The 17,547-nt window shown below is 39.0% G+C and overlaps 1 protein-coding gene across 1 annotated transcript; it reads right to left on the minus strand.

Moving 5' to 3' along the window:
* Positions 1–15,229: 15,229 nt before the first annotated feature.
* Positions 15,230–16,293, minus strand: LOC148027074 (cyanovirin-N homolog). Its single transcript, XM_087690570.1, has 2 exons — positions 16,104–16,293; positions 15,230–15,769 (listed from the first exon to the last, which is right to left on the minus strand). Exons 1-2 carry the CDS (start codon positions 16,188–16,190, stop codon positions 15,461–15,463), a joined length of 396 nt encoding a protein of 131 aa, XP_087546696.1. The 5' UTR covers positions 16,191–16,293; the 3' UTR covers positions 15,230–15,460.
* Between the last annotated feature and the right edge of the window lie 1,254 nt (positions 16,294–17,547).

Raw genomic sequence — 17,547 nt, forward strand, 5'->3', positions numbered from 1 at the left:
GATATTTTTCTATTATTCCACGTATTCAACTTATGTTTAAGTTTGAATCTATTACGAGACTCATGTCATGGCATGCTAGTCACCATTCAAGTGATGGAAAGTGGAGAATTCCTTCAAACACACCAGCTTGGCAACAGTAGAGTTTTTTGCACTTTTTCTGCCGTTCGAGCTCGACATCTCTAATCATGTCTATCTATCACTTCATGAAGACAATGAGGGAAGAAAACAAGAGTAAAAAAAGGATAGGAGGAAGGAAAAGCCAAAGAGTAAAGAACAAGAGCCAAACAGCAAGGAAGAGAAGAAGATTCAAGCAACTTACCAAGGGAAGGGAGAAGGAGGACAAGGAGCTTGCAACCTAGCTGCCACCCGTCGGAACAAGCAAAGAAGGTGAGTTCTTCTTCTCTCTCTCAATATTGTTTGCTTTAACTATCTGTTTCTCTCTCTCTCTCTCTCTCTCTCTCTCTCTCTCTCTCTCTCTTTACATGCTGTAGATTGTCAACTATGGAGGTTTTTTTGCGTGTTTTTTATAAGAGTTTGCAAAATATGGTCCGACTGTGCGCATCTGTCAATGCGTCTAAATGACAGTGTAGACGTGGAAATAGATGCACTGATAGACGCACACACAGATGCAGATATAGACGTAGCATGTAATATGTTTTATCTGCAGAGGGTAGTAATGGATTTTTGCTTGTGTAGATGTGGAATCCTGGATCTTCCAGCATTGATCCTGAGTTGGAATGCATGAACAACACCTTAGCGGAGTTTTCTAGAGGTGTTAGTAGATTTTTTGGAGGTTTTCCAAACAAGTAGCAATTCATAGGGGAGATGACCAATTAATTTGGTCGCCCTCCCACTGCAGAGAAGGCTTTCAATGTCATGTCTGGGACACTTATCACATCTTTGCCTAGCACTGCTGCACAAACACCAAACCTTGGCACACCAAACCTTGGTACACCTCTACTAACAGGTACTCTGCAGAAGCACGTGCATCGAGTGAGGTAGAGGGTAGTGCCCATCGAGGGAGGAGGGAGAGTCGTGCGGGAGGACGAGGAGGTCGAGGGCTTTGTGGGGGTTGCCTAGGAGGTGGCTCTGGAGCACTCTCACTGGGAAATAAGAGAGGTGAGCCTCCACAAATGTACTACTCTGTCACTGATGTTGGTGGTATCTTGCATAACCTTGAGGGGAGGGAAGTGATAGCCTACTTGAGGAGTGTCATGAATGCCACATACAAAGATTGCATGATTCCCTTCAAGCATTAAAAAAATGGTTTGTGGCAAGAGATGCTGTGGGCAGTATATAGAAGGTACCCTAATCCCGAGAATTCATGATTCTCAGATGATTGGGGACGGTCAAAGGGGAGAGACGCGCTTCATAACAAGAGATCTCACCTTATGACACGCGCCAAGGAGTCACTATGGAGACAAGAGCAGGGGCGCCCTGGATATGGCCAACCACCCAATTGCCACTGCATGGAGTGGAAAGAGGCCAGGAAGAGAGCAGCAGAGAAAAGGATAAGTCGCCAGTATGCAGAGGCGTGACGTATCCAGATGGCAACCATGGGATCGTCGCATTATGGATCGGGTGGTAGGGAGTCATGGAAGACTGAGTTTGTAAGTATTATTTGATTTCTTTTTTTAAATTAAATTTTGTAATTTTTTTCAATTCATTATGTAGTGTGTTCTAATATGTTGTATGTTTAAATTGTTTTGTAGTATCATATCGTTGGTAGGATGCCTACTCCTAGAGAGCTAGGCTACCATCGAGGTCATAACTGAGCATCCACTTGGTAGCATTTCTACGAGGGACTCATCATGGAGGAGCAATATAATCATGCCATGAGGATTCCACAACCAGAAGAGGTATGTTTTATTTTTTACATGAAATGTATAGGTAACTCTAATTTATTATTTGTAATGGTATTTATATACCTTAATCCTTTGTGTAGGTGAACCCTGATGCAGTTGAGGATAGCGAAGAGGGAACTAGTAGTAGTGGTGGCGGCAGCAACAGCGGCACAGGCAGCGGTGGTGGTAGCGACGATGATGCCTCTTCTGAGGAGATATAGAGGATCCCCATGCATGCATGCCTCCCCTTGGTTTGTAGTTTTCATTTTTGATATGTATTACTTTAGTGCTTGTGACCATGACCATGCTTGAGGTCACAAGCACTAGAACTCATCATGTAAAAATGTTTCATCTATATATATGAAATTTCGTGTTCTACATACATTGTTTTTTTTTCAGTACAAAAATCTTCGAAATAATATTTCTCTGTTTTCCCTAAGCATAAAATTTGATGTTGATGGGGGGGAAAAAACCAAAGAGCTCTCTCTGGTTTTTTTTTCATACCTCTATTTTGCGCGTCTAAATTGCAGGAAAAATGCGCATCTATTATCGTAAAAATTTTGCAAAGTACACGTCTTTGTAGACACGCAGTTACATGCGTGTATAGATTAGAATATGAATATATTCACTTTTTAATAAATATGATTATATATTTATGGAGCGCGTCAATAGGCGCATCTATATGCGCATGTAGATTTCACTATAAGCGCGCTTTTAGACGTGAAATTTTAGACGCGTTAGTAGACGCGGTAATAAATGCACCCAACATTTTTTAACACAGTTTAAATATTGCGTCTACAAGCGCGTCTATGGAGCCTTTTTGTTGTAGTGATTCAGCCTTCCTAACCTAGCGGCATGGGTTTCGACTAGGGTAAGTTACTCGTGAATATATGTGTGCATCACGTAGGCTCAAAATAATGTATTTTTAAAATATAATTTTTATACATTTTTTACATACATAAGGATATAATATAACTAGGTTATTTATAGATTGAATAGAAAAGGGTTATGTTTTATTAAGAAAAAATTCACAGATAAGGATATTTATAAATATGCCTTGAACGCATGTGATGTAGAGGATATACATATAGTAACTTCCCTGAGGGTTTTAGAATGCTAGGCACAAACATAGACGATTGGAACCCCGTTGATCCCATCCATGCCCATGCACAAGCCTCATATTCCGCCACATGGTAAAAGTGTGAGAACCTTGGTGGTTGCACCATCCCAGGTCCTGAAAATGGAACCAAAATATTGAGCCAAACACACCAACAGCCGAGACTTGGGGCAGCCTTCTATTGTTTTAGAAGTTGCAACTCACTTTGGCAACAATCTCTTATCTTGTCTCTCAATAATCCACTCTAACTAATCAAGCATCCTCCTCTCCAATCCAAGAAAGCAAGAACACAAGATTAGCTCAATACTATAAGAGAAAGGCCCTATAGACTCACACTATACACGCGAAAAAGCAAGCACATTTATAAGTGCGTGTATCAGCGCATCTATTTATGCTAGTATACAGAACGCGTTTATATATCCGCATTTATAAACACGCCTATAGATACGAAAATAAACGCACATATTTTTCATTTCTCATAAAGTCCCTAAATATGACCAAACCTCTTAACAACTAGTATTTGTTTGAATACATTACCAACTTTACTTCTTTCTGAGTATTACAAATATACATCCAATCATTCAAAGCTAATTATATATGTGTGATATCATGTCCTATATACATCCAATCATGCCCTATACAAATGTGATTGGATAGGGCATGATTGGATGTATATACACTACAACATAAACGAGGCATAGACGCGCAAAGTCGGGTGCGTCTATCATAGCATCTATAACTGCGTGTAAACGTGCATGTAAATAGACGCGAATTGTGCATCTATATATCCGCGCAAATAGACGCTAATATAGACGCGCCAGCAGATGCACAATTATTTAACCACCTAAAATTACAATTCACATAATTAAAAAACTAAATTTAATAATTATTTAACCACCTGAAATTGATTCTTGAGCATGCACGTGTGCGCATGATAAAAACCATAGAATTAAGAATATACATTGAATCATTGAATTAAAAAAATAGAGTTAATAATTACTCGAAGTACCATTGGCATCCTCGAAGTGAGCAAGGACACCACAATCTTGGGTATTTCTCTTTTCATCTATACATTGAGTTCGAAGATGTTTACCCTCACACCAAAGTGCATTGAATAATGTGCACTAGTCGTAAAAGATAAAAGATCAAACTAGACATGGTGGACCCTCACGAGGTGTTCAAATAACTAGACATGCCAGACCCTCACGAGGTGTCTGTAGCAAAATATACTGGGTAGATGAAAGAGCCCTTAAGCTATGGTACACTTACTTGGGCCTTAAAACAAAGATCATCATTACTCCTACTCTAGACTTGGATAAAAGTGCCAGTGAAGACTCGAGTGTTTTATGGCTCGAGACTCAATCTATGAATGGAAAAACATCACATCCACATCTAGGTTCTATCCCACCCTTCAAGTTCAAAAAGGGCATGGGCTTTGGAATTCTTGGCTTTTTTAAAGGCAAGCCAAAACCATTGAATAGTTTGATGGAAGGCCCTCCCTTTTTCTATTTTGAAAATGTTGAGAACATTCCCAATTCTGAGTGGGAGACCATCAAACGGCATTTTAATGGCATAGATCCTGAGTTCATAGACTCTAGATATTTTTCAACATGCTTTAGGCTGAGGTGGTTATGTTTATAACCTTCGAGTACATGGAAGAAGGTTGATCCTTCCCCCTGCTCCCATGACAATCTTTGAGGTGCTTCCGAAAACAAAGAAGTATTGGACCCATGGGATCCGAGAGAGAAGCTGAATTGCATAAACACATGGGGTGCCCCTAGCACTATATGTGGATTGATCAGAAAAATATTTTCTTCCCACAAAGAAAGCAAGATACATTCTTATCTTCAACATGAGATTGTCCTGGCATGCAAAATATGAAACTTGGTTTGGGTTAGCCCAGGCCAAGCTGCCCCACTTGAACCCCATGAGATTGAGCTGGTGCTTGGATATGATCGTGAGCACACTTGAGGCTGCTCTACCCATTCAGATCGGTATGATGCATTGGGCAACTCATTTCAGGTCAATACTATTGCGTACAGTCTTTCACCACTGAAAGAATTATATCCGCAAGATTTAACAGTTCTGTCCTTATTCTCGAGCCTTGGTGGGAAAGAAGTAGCATTGCACAAATTGGGTATAATTTTGAAGGCTGTTGTTATTGTGGAGATCAATGATAAACGTAAAAACATAATAGTCAGCTAGTGGAACAAAACCTTCCAAACATGCAGATTTAAAATGGAGGATGATGTTAGAGATCTTACTGATGATAAGTTGGCTGAGATTGTGGATACAGTGGGAAAGATTGACCTCATAATTGGGGGAAGCCCCTGCAACAATCTCTCAGGCAACAATAGAGTAAGCAGGGTAGGCTTGGGTGGCAAAGAATCCTATCTCTTCTTTAAATTTCCCAAGATTCTGAGTAGTTTAAAACATATCATGCAAGCAAGAGGTTACCTGAATATGACCAAACCTCTTAACAACTAGTATTTTTTTGAATAGGGCATGATTGGATAGGGCATGATTGGATGTATATACGACATAATTACACCTGGATCATACGCTAGGACATGATATACATGTATATACGACATGATATACGTGTATAGGGCATATACATGCATAGGACATGATATACATTACCAACTTTACTTATTTCTGAGTATTACAAATATACATCCAATCATGTCCTATACAAATGTGATTGGATAGGGCATGATGATTGGATGTATATATAAATCAAAGGTTGGCTTGTGCATTTGCAATATATATATATATATATATATAGAACTGATCAATACACTCACATGTCTCACTTAATGTTGTGCACTTAACCTAGCCATGCATGCCAATTCATAGCATGAGTAGATTGATGTAAATCAGTTGGCTTGTGCATATGCAAGCTATTCCAATCATGTCAAGGTGCACTTATAGCTCACATATCTTTGATTGATTGATGGATAATATGTCTTTCTCTATCTCTTTCGTGTACATCTTCGTTGCATTATCTTTCTCTAGCTAAAAACCATTCGTGCTTTATCCACCTATTGATACGTAAGTGGGATAATATGCAATTGTAAGTGGGATGGTCTAGTAAGTCACTACATATATATGTGCCAATTGACTTTCCAATGTGTTATCTCTTATCCTCAAGCTTTGTTATATATGTCACCACATAGGTCAATTGATTCCCTAAATACATGCATTGATTTCTTAAAGTATTGCTGCGTGTCTGTAAGCGCATGTAACAGGAATTATCTGCGCATATACACGCGCTATTACATGCGCTGACAGACGCGCCACGCAAGTATAGAAAATTTTTTAAAAAGTTGTGGCTTTCTTTTCAAGCCTGTGCTTTCCTACGTTTTTTGCGCGTTTTCTGCAGTTCGAGCTTGACATCACTACTCGTGTCTATCTATCACTTCATGAAGACAATGAGGCAAGAAAATAAGAGTAAAAAGAGGACAAGAGGAAAGAAGAGCCAAAGAGTAAAGAACAAGAGTCAAATAGCAAGGAAGAGAACAAGATTGAAGCAACTTACCAAGGGAAGGGAGAAGGAGGACAAGGAGCTTGCAACCTAGCCGCTGCCACCCGTTGGAACAAGCAAAGAAGGAGAGTTCTTCTTCTCTCTCTCAATCTTGTTTGGTTTCTCTGTTTGTTTGTCTCTCTCTTCACATGTTGGGTCTTGTCATCTATTGAGGTTTTTTAGCTTTGTTTTTTAAGCAAGTTTGAGAAGAAATGGTGCGACTGTGCACGTCTGTCAGCGCATCCATATAATAGTGTAGATGCAGCTATAGACGCAGAAATAGACGCGCTGACAGACGCCCACAGAGATGCGCTGACAGACGCTCACAGAGATGCAGGTATAGACGCGCACAGATACACAGGTATAGACGCTGTATGTAATATGCTTTATCTGCACAGGGTAATATGATTTTTCTTGTGTAGATGTGGAATCCTGGATCCTTCAACACCCCATTCAGCAAGAAGCAATTCATGAGGGAGATGACCAATTATCTTGGTCACCCTCCCACTAAAGATGAGATTTTCAGTGTGATGTCTGGGACACCTATCACATCTTTGCCTACACAGGGATCAGCTAAGGTACATGGATCAGTCGAAGCACGTGCATCTGCAGAAGCACGTGTATCGAGTGAGGTAGAGGGTAGTGCACGTCGAGGGAGGAGGGAGAGTGGTGTAGGAGGATGAGGAGGTCGAGGGCTTTGTGGGGGTTGCCTAGGTACTAGCTCTCAATCACTCTCACCAGAAAATAAGAGAGGTGAGCCTCCACAAATGTACTACTCTATCACTGATGTTGATGGTATCTTGCATGACTTTGAGGGGAGGGAAGTGATAGCCTACTTGAGGAGTGTCGTGCATGCCACATACATAGATTGCATGATTCCCTTCAAGCACCAAAAAAATGATTTATGGCAAGTGGTGCTGCGGGCAGTACATAAAAGGTACCCTAATCCCGAGAATTCATGATTCTCAGATGATTGGGGACGGTCAAAGGTGAGAGACGCACTTCATAACAAGAGGTCTCACCTTATGATGCACCAAGGAGTCATTGCAGAGACAAGAGCAGGGGCGCCCTGGATATGGCCAACCACCCAATTGCCACCGCAAGGAGTGGAAAGAGGCCAAGAAGAGAGCAGCGGAGAAAATGACAAGTCGCCAGCATGCAGAGGCGTGACATATCTAGATGGCAACCATGGGATCGTCGCATTATGGATCGGGTGGCAGGGAGTCATGGGAGGCTGAGTTTGTAAGTATTATTTGATTTGCAGAGGCGCGACATATCTAGATGGCAACCATGGGATTGTCGCATTATGGATCGGGTGGCAGGGAGTCATGGGAGGCTGAGTTTGTAAGTATTGTTTGATTTCTTTTTTAAATTAAATTTTGTAATTTTTTTCACTTCATTATGTAGTGTGTTTTAATACGTTGTATGTTCAAATTGTTTTGTAGTATCATATCGTTGGTAGGATGCCTACTCCTAGAGAGGTAGGCTAGCATCGAGGTCCTAACCGGGTGTCCACTTGGCAGTATTTCTACGAGGAGGGACCCATCACGGAGTAGCAATATAATCGCGCCATGAGGATTCCACCACCAGAAGAGGTATGCTTTATTTTTTACATGAAATGTATAGATAACTCTAATTTATTGTTTGTAATGGTATTTATATACCTTAATCCTTTGTGTAGGCGAACCCTGATGCAGTTGAGGATAGCGAAGGGGGGACTAGCAGTAGCGGTGGCGGCAACGGCAGTGGCACAGGTAGCAGTGGTGGTAGCGATGATGATGCCTCTTCTAAGGAGATATAGAGGAGCCCCACGCATGCATGCCTCCCCTTGGCTTGTAATTTTCATTTTTGATATGTATTTCTTTCAGCTAGTGCTTGCGACCATGACGACACAAGCACTAGAACTCATAATGTAAAAACGTTTTATCTATATATATGAAATTTCGTGTGCTACATATATTGTTTTGTTTTCAATATCCAATCTTCGAAATAATCTTTCTCTGTTTTCCCTAAGCATACAATTTGATGTTGATGGGGGAAAAAAAACCAGAGAGCATGTGGCTTGCAAAGCCACATGCACTCTGGTTTTTTTTTCATACCTCTGTTTTGCGCGTCTATCAGCGCGTCTAAATTGTAGGATAAATGCGCGTCTATTCTCGTCAAAAAATTTCAGAGTAAAACGCGGTGTTAGACGCGTAAATACACGCTTGTATAGACGCACAATATGAATATGTCCACTTTTTTATAAATATGATTATATATTTACGTAGCGCGTTTATACGTGCATCTATAGGCACGTCTAAGTGTGCATGTAACTCTGATCATAAGCGCGCTTTTAGACGCGATTGTGTAGACGCGCAAATAGACGCGTTAATAAACATGCCCGACATTTTTTTTCACAATTCAAATCTTGCGTCTACAAGCGCTTCTATGAACCCTTTTTGTTGTAGTGATACGACATAATTACACCTGGATCATAAGGACATGATATACATGTATAGGATCATAAGGACATGATATACATGTATATACTACATGATATACATGTATAGGGCATACATGTATATGACATGATATACATTACCAACTTTACTTCTTTCTGAGTATTACAAATATACACCCAATCATTAAAAGCTAATTATATATATGTGATTTCATGCCCTATGTACATCCAATCATGCCCTATACAAATGTCATTGGATAGGGCATGATGATTGGATGTATATACGACATAGTTATTAGAGAAGTGATTGATACATGCACATGTTGCATCTATTGTGCATTTAACCTAGCCATGGCTAAAACTTATAGATCAAAGGTTGACTTGTGCATGTGCAATATACATATATCTATGTAGAGAGAGAGAGAGAGAGAGAACTGATCAATACGATCACATGTCTCATTTATTGTGCACTTAACCTAGCCATGCATAAACTTATAGATCAAAGCTTAATCGGTGATTCAAGGGAGTACCCTCACTTTTTAGGCTATCTACTTCAAGATTATGGGAACTTGCAGAGGTCAATGGAGTATCCTAAAAATGACGATACTCTAATTACTATATCAAGTCACTTCATGTACATATCTTTGATTGATTGATGGATAATATGCCTTTCTCTATCTCTTTTGTATACACCTTCATTGCGTTATCTCTCTCTAGCTAAAACCATTCGTGCTTTATCCACCTATTGATACTTGTATGCAATTGCAAGTGGGATGGTCTAGTAAGTCACCACATATGTGCCAATTGACTTGCCAATGTGTTATCTCTTATCCTCAAGCTTTGTTATATATGTCACCACATAGGTCAATTGATTTGCTAGTGTACCATCTCTTATCTCAAGTTTTTCTATATATTTCACCAGTACTCTCAATCAAAAACATCATATCAAGCATATCTTGCATTAATCAAGCAGATTGGCCAACCCAACATAAATGATCAAATTGTATGAATAGCAATGTAGATCAAGATCTTAGCTTAAGTCAATGACACCTTTTTGCACAATATAAACTGTTAGAGTTTAACTAGAATATATAATGCCTGCAAATAAGAAAGAGGCTTGATTCGTTGGACCACTATGCACATACAATCTATATATGTCATATTCCCTAAATGCATGCATTGATACTTACAACATGGAGGCAAAAATTTTGATATTGAAAGACAAGGAAAGTCATGTCATGTTGATCCAAAAACAACCAAAAGCTAGCATCTAATCAGTTTAATTATTACTGCGTGTCTGTCTTGGCAGCATTTCTACGAGGAGGGACTCATCAGGGAGGAGCAATATAATCGTGCCATGAGGATTCCACAACCAGAAGAGGTATGTTTTATTTTTTACATGAAATGTATAGGTAACTCTAATTTATTGTTTGTAATTGTATTTATATACCTTAATCCATTGTGTAGGCGAACCCTGATGCAGTTGAGGATAGTGAAGGGGGGACTAGCAGTAGTGGTGGCAGCAACGGCAGCGGCAGTGGTAGCGATGATGATGCCTCTTCTGAGGAGATGTAGAGGAGCCCCATGCATGCATGCCTCCCCTTGGCTTGTAATTTTCATTTTTGATATGTATTACTTTCAGCTAGTGCTTGCGACCATGACCATGGTTGAGGTCACAAGCACTAGAACTCATCATGTAAAAACGTTTCATCTATATATATGAAATTTTGTGTTCTACATACATTGTTTTGTTTTCGGTACAGAAATCTTTGAAATAATATTTCTCTGTTTTCCCTAAGCATACAATTTGATGTTGATGGGGGAAAAAAAACCAGAGAGCATGTGGTTTTTTTTTCATACCTATGTTTTGCACGTCTATCAGCACATCTAAATTTCAAGATAAATGCGCATCTATTCTCGTCAAAAACTTGCAGAGTAAACACTTTTTTAGACACGTAAATACATGCGTATATAGACGCACAACATGAATATATCCACTTTTTTATAAATATGATTATATATTTACATAGCGCGTCAATACACACATCTATATGTGTGTCTATATGGGCGTGTAACTCTGACTATAAGCGCACTTTTAGACGCGAAATTGTAGACGCAGTAGTAGACATGGTAATAAACGCACCCGACATTTTTTATAACAATTCAAATATTGCGTCTACAAGCGCGTCTATGGAGCCTTTTTGTTGTAGTGCAAGTTGTAGTGAACTCACCTAACTTACGTTCTTGCATTTGATGACTCGAAGGCTCAAAGATGGTTCCACGACCAAGATCAACATGATCCAATGTCATCACTTCTTTGCATCCATCACGAAGCACACCAACGAGTCGAAGAGCTAGTAGAGAAGACGAGAAAAGTAAGATAATGGCAAATAGCTTCACCTTTCCTCAGTCCCTCACTCAACACACCTCTGATCACACTCTCCCTTTCAATCACTCTCAACACAATGGAAGCAAGATGATAGAATGGAAAGATAGAATAGAAAGCGTAAGTAGTCACACTAATAGATCTTTCACAGTGTGGATGTGCCAAAAGGGTCAATAAAATAGAGACCTCCCACCCTCATATAGACCAAGAATTAGGTTTAGGGTTAAGGTATGTGCCTCTTGTACGTTTTTCATTTAGGGTTGTGCGCGCTTCATTAGGCATCCTACCCACTTTGTGGGCTCTAGGACGATCAATCATCATTGCATGCTTCAAACTTAGCCTAATTAGACGAAGCCTAAGATATTCTAATCACAAATGTATGTGTGCAACCCAGCAACACTTGCAGGTGCAACAAACACAATTGCAGGTGGTGGTCAATACAATGTGCACAACAGTGAGCCCAGCTCTCACAAAGTAATACACCCATGATAATGTGGTGATATTCATGAAGTAAAAATATAATCCAAGTGCACAAAAAATAAGCCACTAAAGCTCCACAAAAATAATATCCACCAAAAAATAATTGTTAGCACTTTCACTTTATGCAGCCTTCTCAAAATACCATTAACATAGTCATACTCAATGACAAGCGACGCACACTATCATTAATAGAAGGTATATCTCAAATTGCTATCCCAAACTCCTTCTTTTCTTCTTGGCAATGTATTTCTTGCATTCTGTAATTTAATGATATGGCTTTTTACAGTAATGGCACTTGCCCTTGTTGGCTTGTGTACCCCCTTGCTTATTGTTGTTCTGTGAAGTTTCAAAACTTCCAAAACATTGTAGAGTATTCCTGGATTGATTATGCTTCCCTTTGTCTTTCAATAAAAGTTTATTTAGAAGGTACAACATCTATTCCATTGTTCTTCCTTATTTGGTCTTCTTGCAGAAATAAGCTAACCAATTGAAGACAAGTAGCTACGTAGAAACCCACATTGTAAGATTCAATGCCATATGAAAAGCCAAGTAAGAAGATGGCAAAGAGTTCAAAGTTGTGGATATCATCTGAGCATCAGAATAATACTAATCTAGATTCGTCAAGTGCTCATGCAAATCTTGAACTTTATTAAGGTGAACTTGCATAGCATCACCTTCTTCCATCTTTACATTTTTTAAAGCTCCTTGTTCAAAAAAGAAATATGAGTATCATTTTTTCTAGCAAATATATACTCATGTATAAGCTATGCTACTCATGAAATGGTAACAGAACGAATATGTGAAATTATTGACCACTGAACTGCCAATGCAATACATGACAATGCCTAGGCTTCCTAGTATCCCAAGCCTTACATGAAGTTGTTCTTTGGGGTGGTAGTTGAATTGCAACCTGCCTTTGGCCATGACCTCCAAGAGTTATAGAAGCTAGATTACCAAGATGTACTTCTTTCCCACTAACATAATCCTAAAGATATTTTGCAACAAGGACATTCTTCATCATGAAGGATTGTATAGAAAATTTATCACCATCCAATGTATCCTCTTTTGATACATAAGTAAAGACATCACTTTGTCATTGATTTTCCATGATAAAAGTTACTCTTCCAAATGCATAGGAGCAATAACAAAAGGTGGCCTCACCTAGAAATCTGCAAGTCTCTAGAAATTATAGAAAACACCAACTTGTAATCAACTAAATCATATCACACTTATCTACTATTGCCTCAATGTGTTGAAATTTTTTAGTTTCAGCAAAAGCAACACCCTATCCAATGTAATAAGAGTGCCCAACATCACTAAAAACACAAAAGCCCAAAAATTTGACTGTCCAATGTGCAAGATTCGAGTCAATTTGAGACTAAAACCATAGTACATGTGCCAATGTCTATTAAACATGCAAGAGCCCTGAATTTGCTAACTGAAACATCTATAATTTTTTTACGTAATTTATGCACTAAAGTACTTGTTGAAGTAGAAATTGATCCTTTTCTACAAAAGCCATTTGCTTTGGTGCTGAAATTTTGAGTAAAATAATAAAATATACATGTGACATTTGATAACAAACAAGATGATTGTGTAGGCCGGAGTTGCTGGAATAGCTAGCAAACTAGCTAGTAGGGTTGACATCGGATGGCGGGCAGCAGACTAGAAGGTGGCGATATCTGTAAGGTAGCAATCTAGCTGAGTTGGTGGGTGAGGTTGCAAGGCAATGGCAATCTATAGGGTGAAAACTTGACTGAGCTCACAAGCAATACTATAGTTAGCTAAGTTGGCGTGTGGAGCTGTAGGGTGGCGAAAATTGATTGTAAGGTGGCGGATTGGTCATGAACCAACTCTCATACTACTTGTTATTGAAGATTGACATCTCAGCTTGATAGAGCGTACAATAGAGAGAGTGTGTGTGGTCACTGCTTGACACTTGATTGATGAAAAAGTGAGATAGCAAGTACAAAGTATAACCCTTAGACTTTAGGGTTATGTGAATTACTTAAAGTGCATTCACACATATGTGTGTAATATGCAGTAAAAAGCAGCTAAAGTGTATAACATAAATACACATGAAACATGATTTGACTGGGGTAAAAAACCCTGTTATGAATAGTAAAAAGTACCGCAGGACGCTAGTGTCCTATGTGTGGATCATTGCCACTTCTCTATGAGAATAGGTGTGAGTAAAATCCAACAGTCGATAGTGTTGGCACTTAGTTTTGTACAATAATTTATTTGTTGTTGATAAATCCCTAATGTCATGGTTAAATATGGATATTTCTTTATATGATCTAGAAGCAAATTATGACCATGTCAAGGAAATCAAGAAAGAATATATAGTGCGAGGTTGTAAATATTGTCATGCAATTTAAGAGTGTCTTTGTATTTGAAGGTAAGTTATGAGGACCTAGGCTCGATATTCGAGCTAAATCAAATGATTGACAACAATCTTCTAAACTTTGTGGTCGTTGAAACATCCTTGGTGTTAGTTAGTAAAGCTTGTCCATAGTTGGCGATCTATATGCTTTGTATCTTGATTACACTGCTATGGTTGAGAGACAAGACTCTATTTTCTAGTGTAAGTTGCGAATACTAAAAGTATGGAACGAAACAAATGTCCAAAATGCTTCAACATCTAGACCTATCTCTCAAATATGCATGTTTAGGACCTAGATGGTGTTAATTATCAAGAGAAACAAAACTCTCTTACATATTACGTTATGTATATATGGAGAGAGAGAGATCAGAGAGGTATTGGACAAAAGTAGTAAGAGTTTTGTCAGTATGCATATTATAGAATATTTGGTACCATGAACATGCATGGTTCTCAAAGTAGTAGTTCCAAAGCCTACCTCTTGTAGACACACAACGTCTAGTGTGTGGAACCTCTAAAATTAATTCAAAACATGTAGGTGATAATAAGATGATGAAGAGCCTTTTATCCACGATAGCAGTAATGTGAAATCCTAAATAAGAATGACTAGTTCCATTTACGTAGACAAATAGATGTGAACACATACCATCTATTTAAGCTGAGCTAAGAATCATGATATATTGAATGAAGGATAGTGAGCTGCTACAGAAATCGTCAAATTGTGCATCTACATCGGACCTTGCATAATCTATTGTAAACCTTGTACTAGATCTTACTCCATGGTTGTACGACAGTGCACAACATTGCTTATGTAGTATATATTGAATGGGTACAACAAGGGAGAACGCTTAGTTATATGTAACTCTCTACAAACTTGGGTGACCTTGTTAATGATAATATAGGTAGAGTTGTCATCCTGGCATGTTAATAGAATGTTCAGACAAGTTTGATCATTCTAAACACTTAATCCTTTAATGAGTAGCATAAAAACGAGGTAAAAGATGCAACGCCTGTTCTGGCTACTGTGTCGTGTTGTCGACAATGAGAACTCTTCACTCAATAACTCATGACAAACAATTTTGCACGCATGATCAGAGCTTATTTAATTACCGATGATCGGAGGCAATGTTTACAAATATCATGGCATCCTTCTGCGCAAAAAACATGTCACCGTAGACGTTGCAGCATCGCAACTCACCAGATGATATTGGCAGGCATGCCAAGTAGACACATGCGTCACCGATACATATGCATCCATATGTGCCGTCGTTGTTATGCAATTTAAACACAAAATTGGAGGTTTCCGTTATTGTTGGAAATGCAGTTGTTCAGGTCCAGGCTTGTTTGGATGAGGCTACCGCTGGTGGATCTGCAGTTGGCGGTCAGAGTGTTTGCGCCGTTTAGGCCTATATTGGAGCAACTTGCTGCAAAGTCGGCGCCAGGGCATACAAGTTGGCCATTATTATTGCTTATTTTAGCGTTCAGATCGATTGATGTGCTCACATCGTTCCCATTCACGGCTACACAAATGGCGCTGAGTACGGTCCCTGACACGCCTTCATTGGAGCAGGATGCAGCGTAGTCACATGACTGTAAAACACGGAAAAGAGTCAATACAAAATTTGCCTGACGTTCCCAGTAGCCAACTATGCTTCAAGATGAGTATAAGCTATCATATTCTGCCAGTACATGCTTTCTGCTCCAGTCAGCAGCGCACTCCGTTAGCAAAGACTATAAATGCATATTAGACATGTTACAACTTACACGACTTGTTCGTAGTTTTAAGCTCGGAGCAATCAGAATAATATTAATAGAAGTAGCAGTGCTGCTACAGTGCACAATCTTGGTGGTAAGAGTGTCAAGCAGCCAAGCTAATTAGGTGCAGTTCACAGCGCTTTTAACTAGCAGAAGGAATTAGACTCACGGCATGCGCGCCTGCGGCGAGGCCGCAGAGGATCACAAGCAGTACGAGCTGGCCGACGTTAGCATGAACAATGCTGAAGGCAGCCATTGGGAGCAGGTGGGATTACAAGAACGACAACGAGGCAATGTAGGTAATGTATGAATACATCGAACATCGACAGGCATACCCTTGCTTTTATAACGGATCTCGGGAATGTGGGCTCTCTTTTTCAAAGCGATTTAACAAGTTCAGCCTGGGATATATCCCAAGACCCAGCCCACGGAAAATCAGCGCACGACTCCTCGACATACAAGAGTCTAGGCGCTGATCAGAGATCAGAGTCATGCACGCACATTGAATATCCTCCAATATATACATGAATATGTTTATATATATATATATATATATATATATATGCATATATATATCATGAATGGCCCTTTGACAAGTTCAGGCTGGGATATATCCCAAACCACGCAAAATCAGTGCACGACTCCTCGACATACACGAGTCTGGGCGCTGATCAGAGATCAGAGTCATGCACGCACATGGAGCCATACATTTACTGAATATCGTCCAATATATAAATGAATATGATTATATATATAAATATATATATATATATATATGCACGGCGGCAGGTCTACTCGTAATTATAAAAGCGGAGGTGGATGACTTTTTATGTTTTGGCAATGTATGACACGTTGCATTTCCACCGCCTCTCATCACGATACTATAGGATCTACATATCGGGCAGCTCTGATCAAATGTTTAGAGTATATATATAACATATTATTCAAATTTTTTATCCCATTTGGAAATTTGATATGTTTGGATTATTCGTAGACAGGTGACCTAGTGTTCATGGAAAATCGTTTTTAGTGTATTTTGTCAAGGTTAAAATGAGAAAAAAAAAGAAATTAGATTTTTATTGGTCCTTTTATTTAAAGGATAAATCTTGATAGCTGGTCTTTATTTGAAAGATTCATCAAAATCTATCCTTTTTTTAAAGATTCACTTATCATTAAACCTTGATTTTCAAGGCATTCATAAGAAAATGTCCTTTAAATTTTGAATATAAATTTGCCAAGACTCAAAAGTCAAGATTCATAAATATGACTTAATATACCTATTAATACATCTATGGCATGGAAGAGAATTTAATATGTAATGTTTAACGCTCCAACTCTTTTAGAAGTTAGTTCCTTAAGTTCTAAAGTTTAAACTTCTAAATCATTATCTTCAAAAAATACAAAACTCTCAAGCTTTGTGGGTCCATTTCAAGTGCTTTGAACCATATTCACTCAACAACCTTCTAGATTTTTAGACTCACACAAGCACTCTCAAAGATTGAGTTAAGCTTCTATATTTATATATATGTAACGAGTGTAGACAGAGAGAGAGAGAGAGAGAGAGAGAGAGAGAGATGGCTTGGATATGTTATCCAAGTATGGTATGATAGCAT

Source organism: Lygodium microphyllum, chromosome 13, assembly GCF_053477565.2.
Source record: "Lygodium microphyllum isolate KBCC chromosome 13, Lygodium_microphyllum_v1.1.10, whole genome shotgun sequence".
NCBI lineage: Eukaryota > Viridiplantae > Streptophyta > Polypodiopsida > Schizaeales > Lygodiaceae > Lygodium > Lygodium microphyllum.

Bases quoted from the DNA above. Each gene is read 5' to 3' on its own strand.
- LOC148027074 (XM_087690570.1), bottom strand. From the start codon at position 16,190: ATGGCTGCCTTCAGCATTGTTCATGCTAACGTCGGCCAGCTCGTACTG. The intron at 15,770-16,103 runs GTGAGTCTAATT...CGTGTTTTACAG, and splicing joins TCGCCGCAGGCGCGCATGCC to TCATGTGACTACGCTGCATC.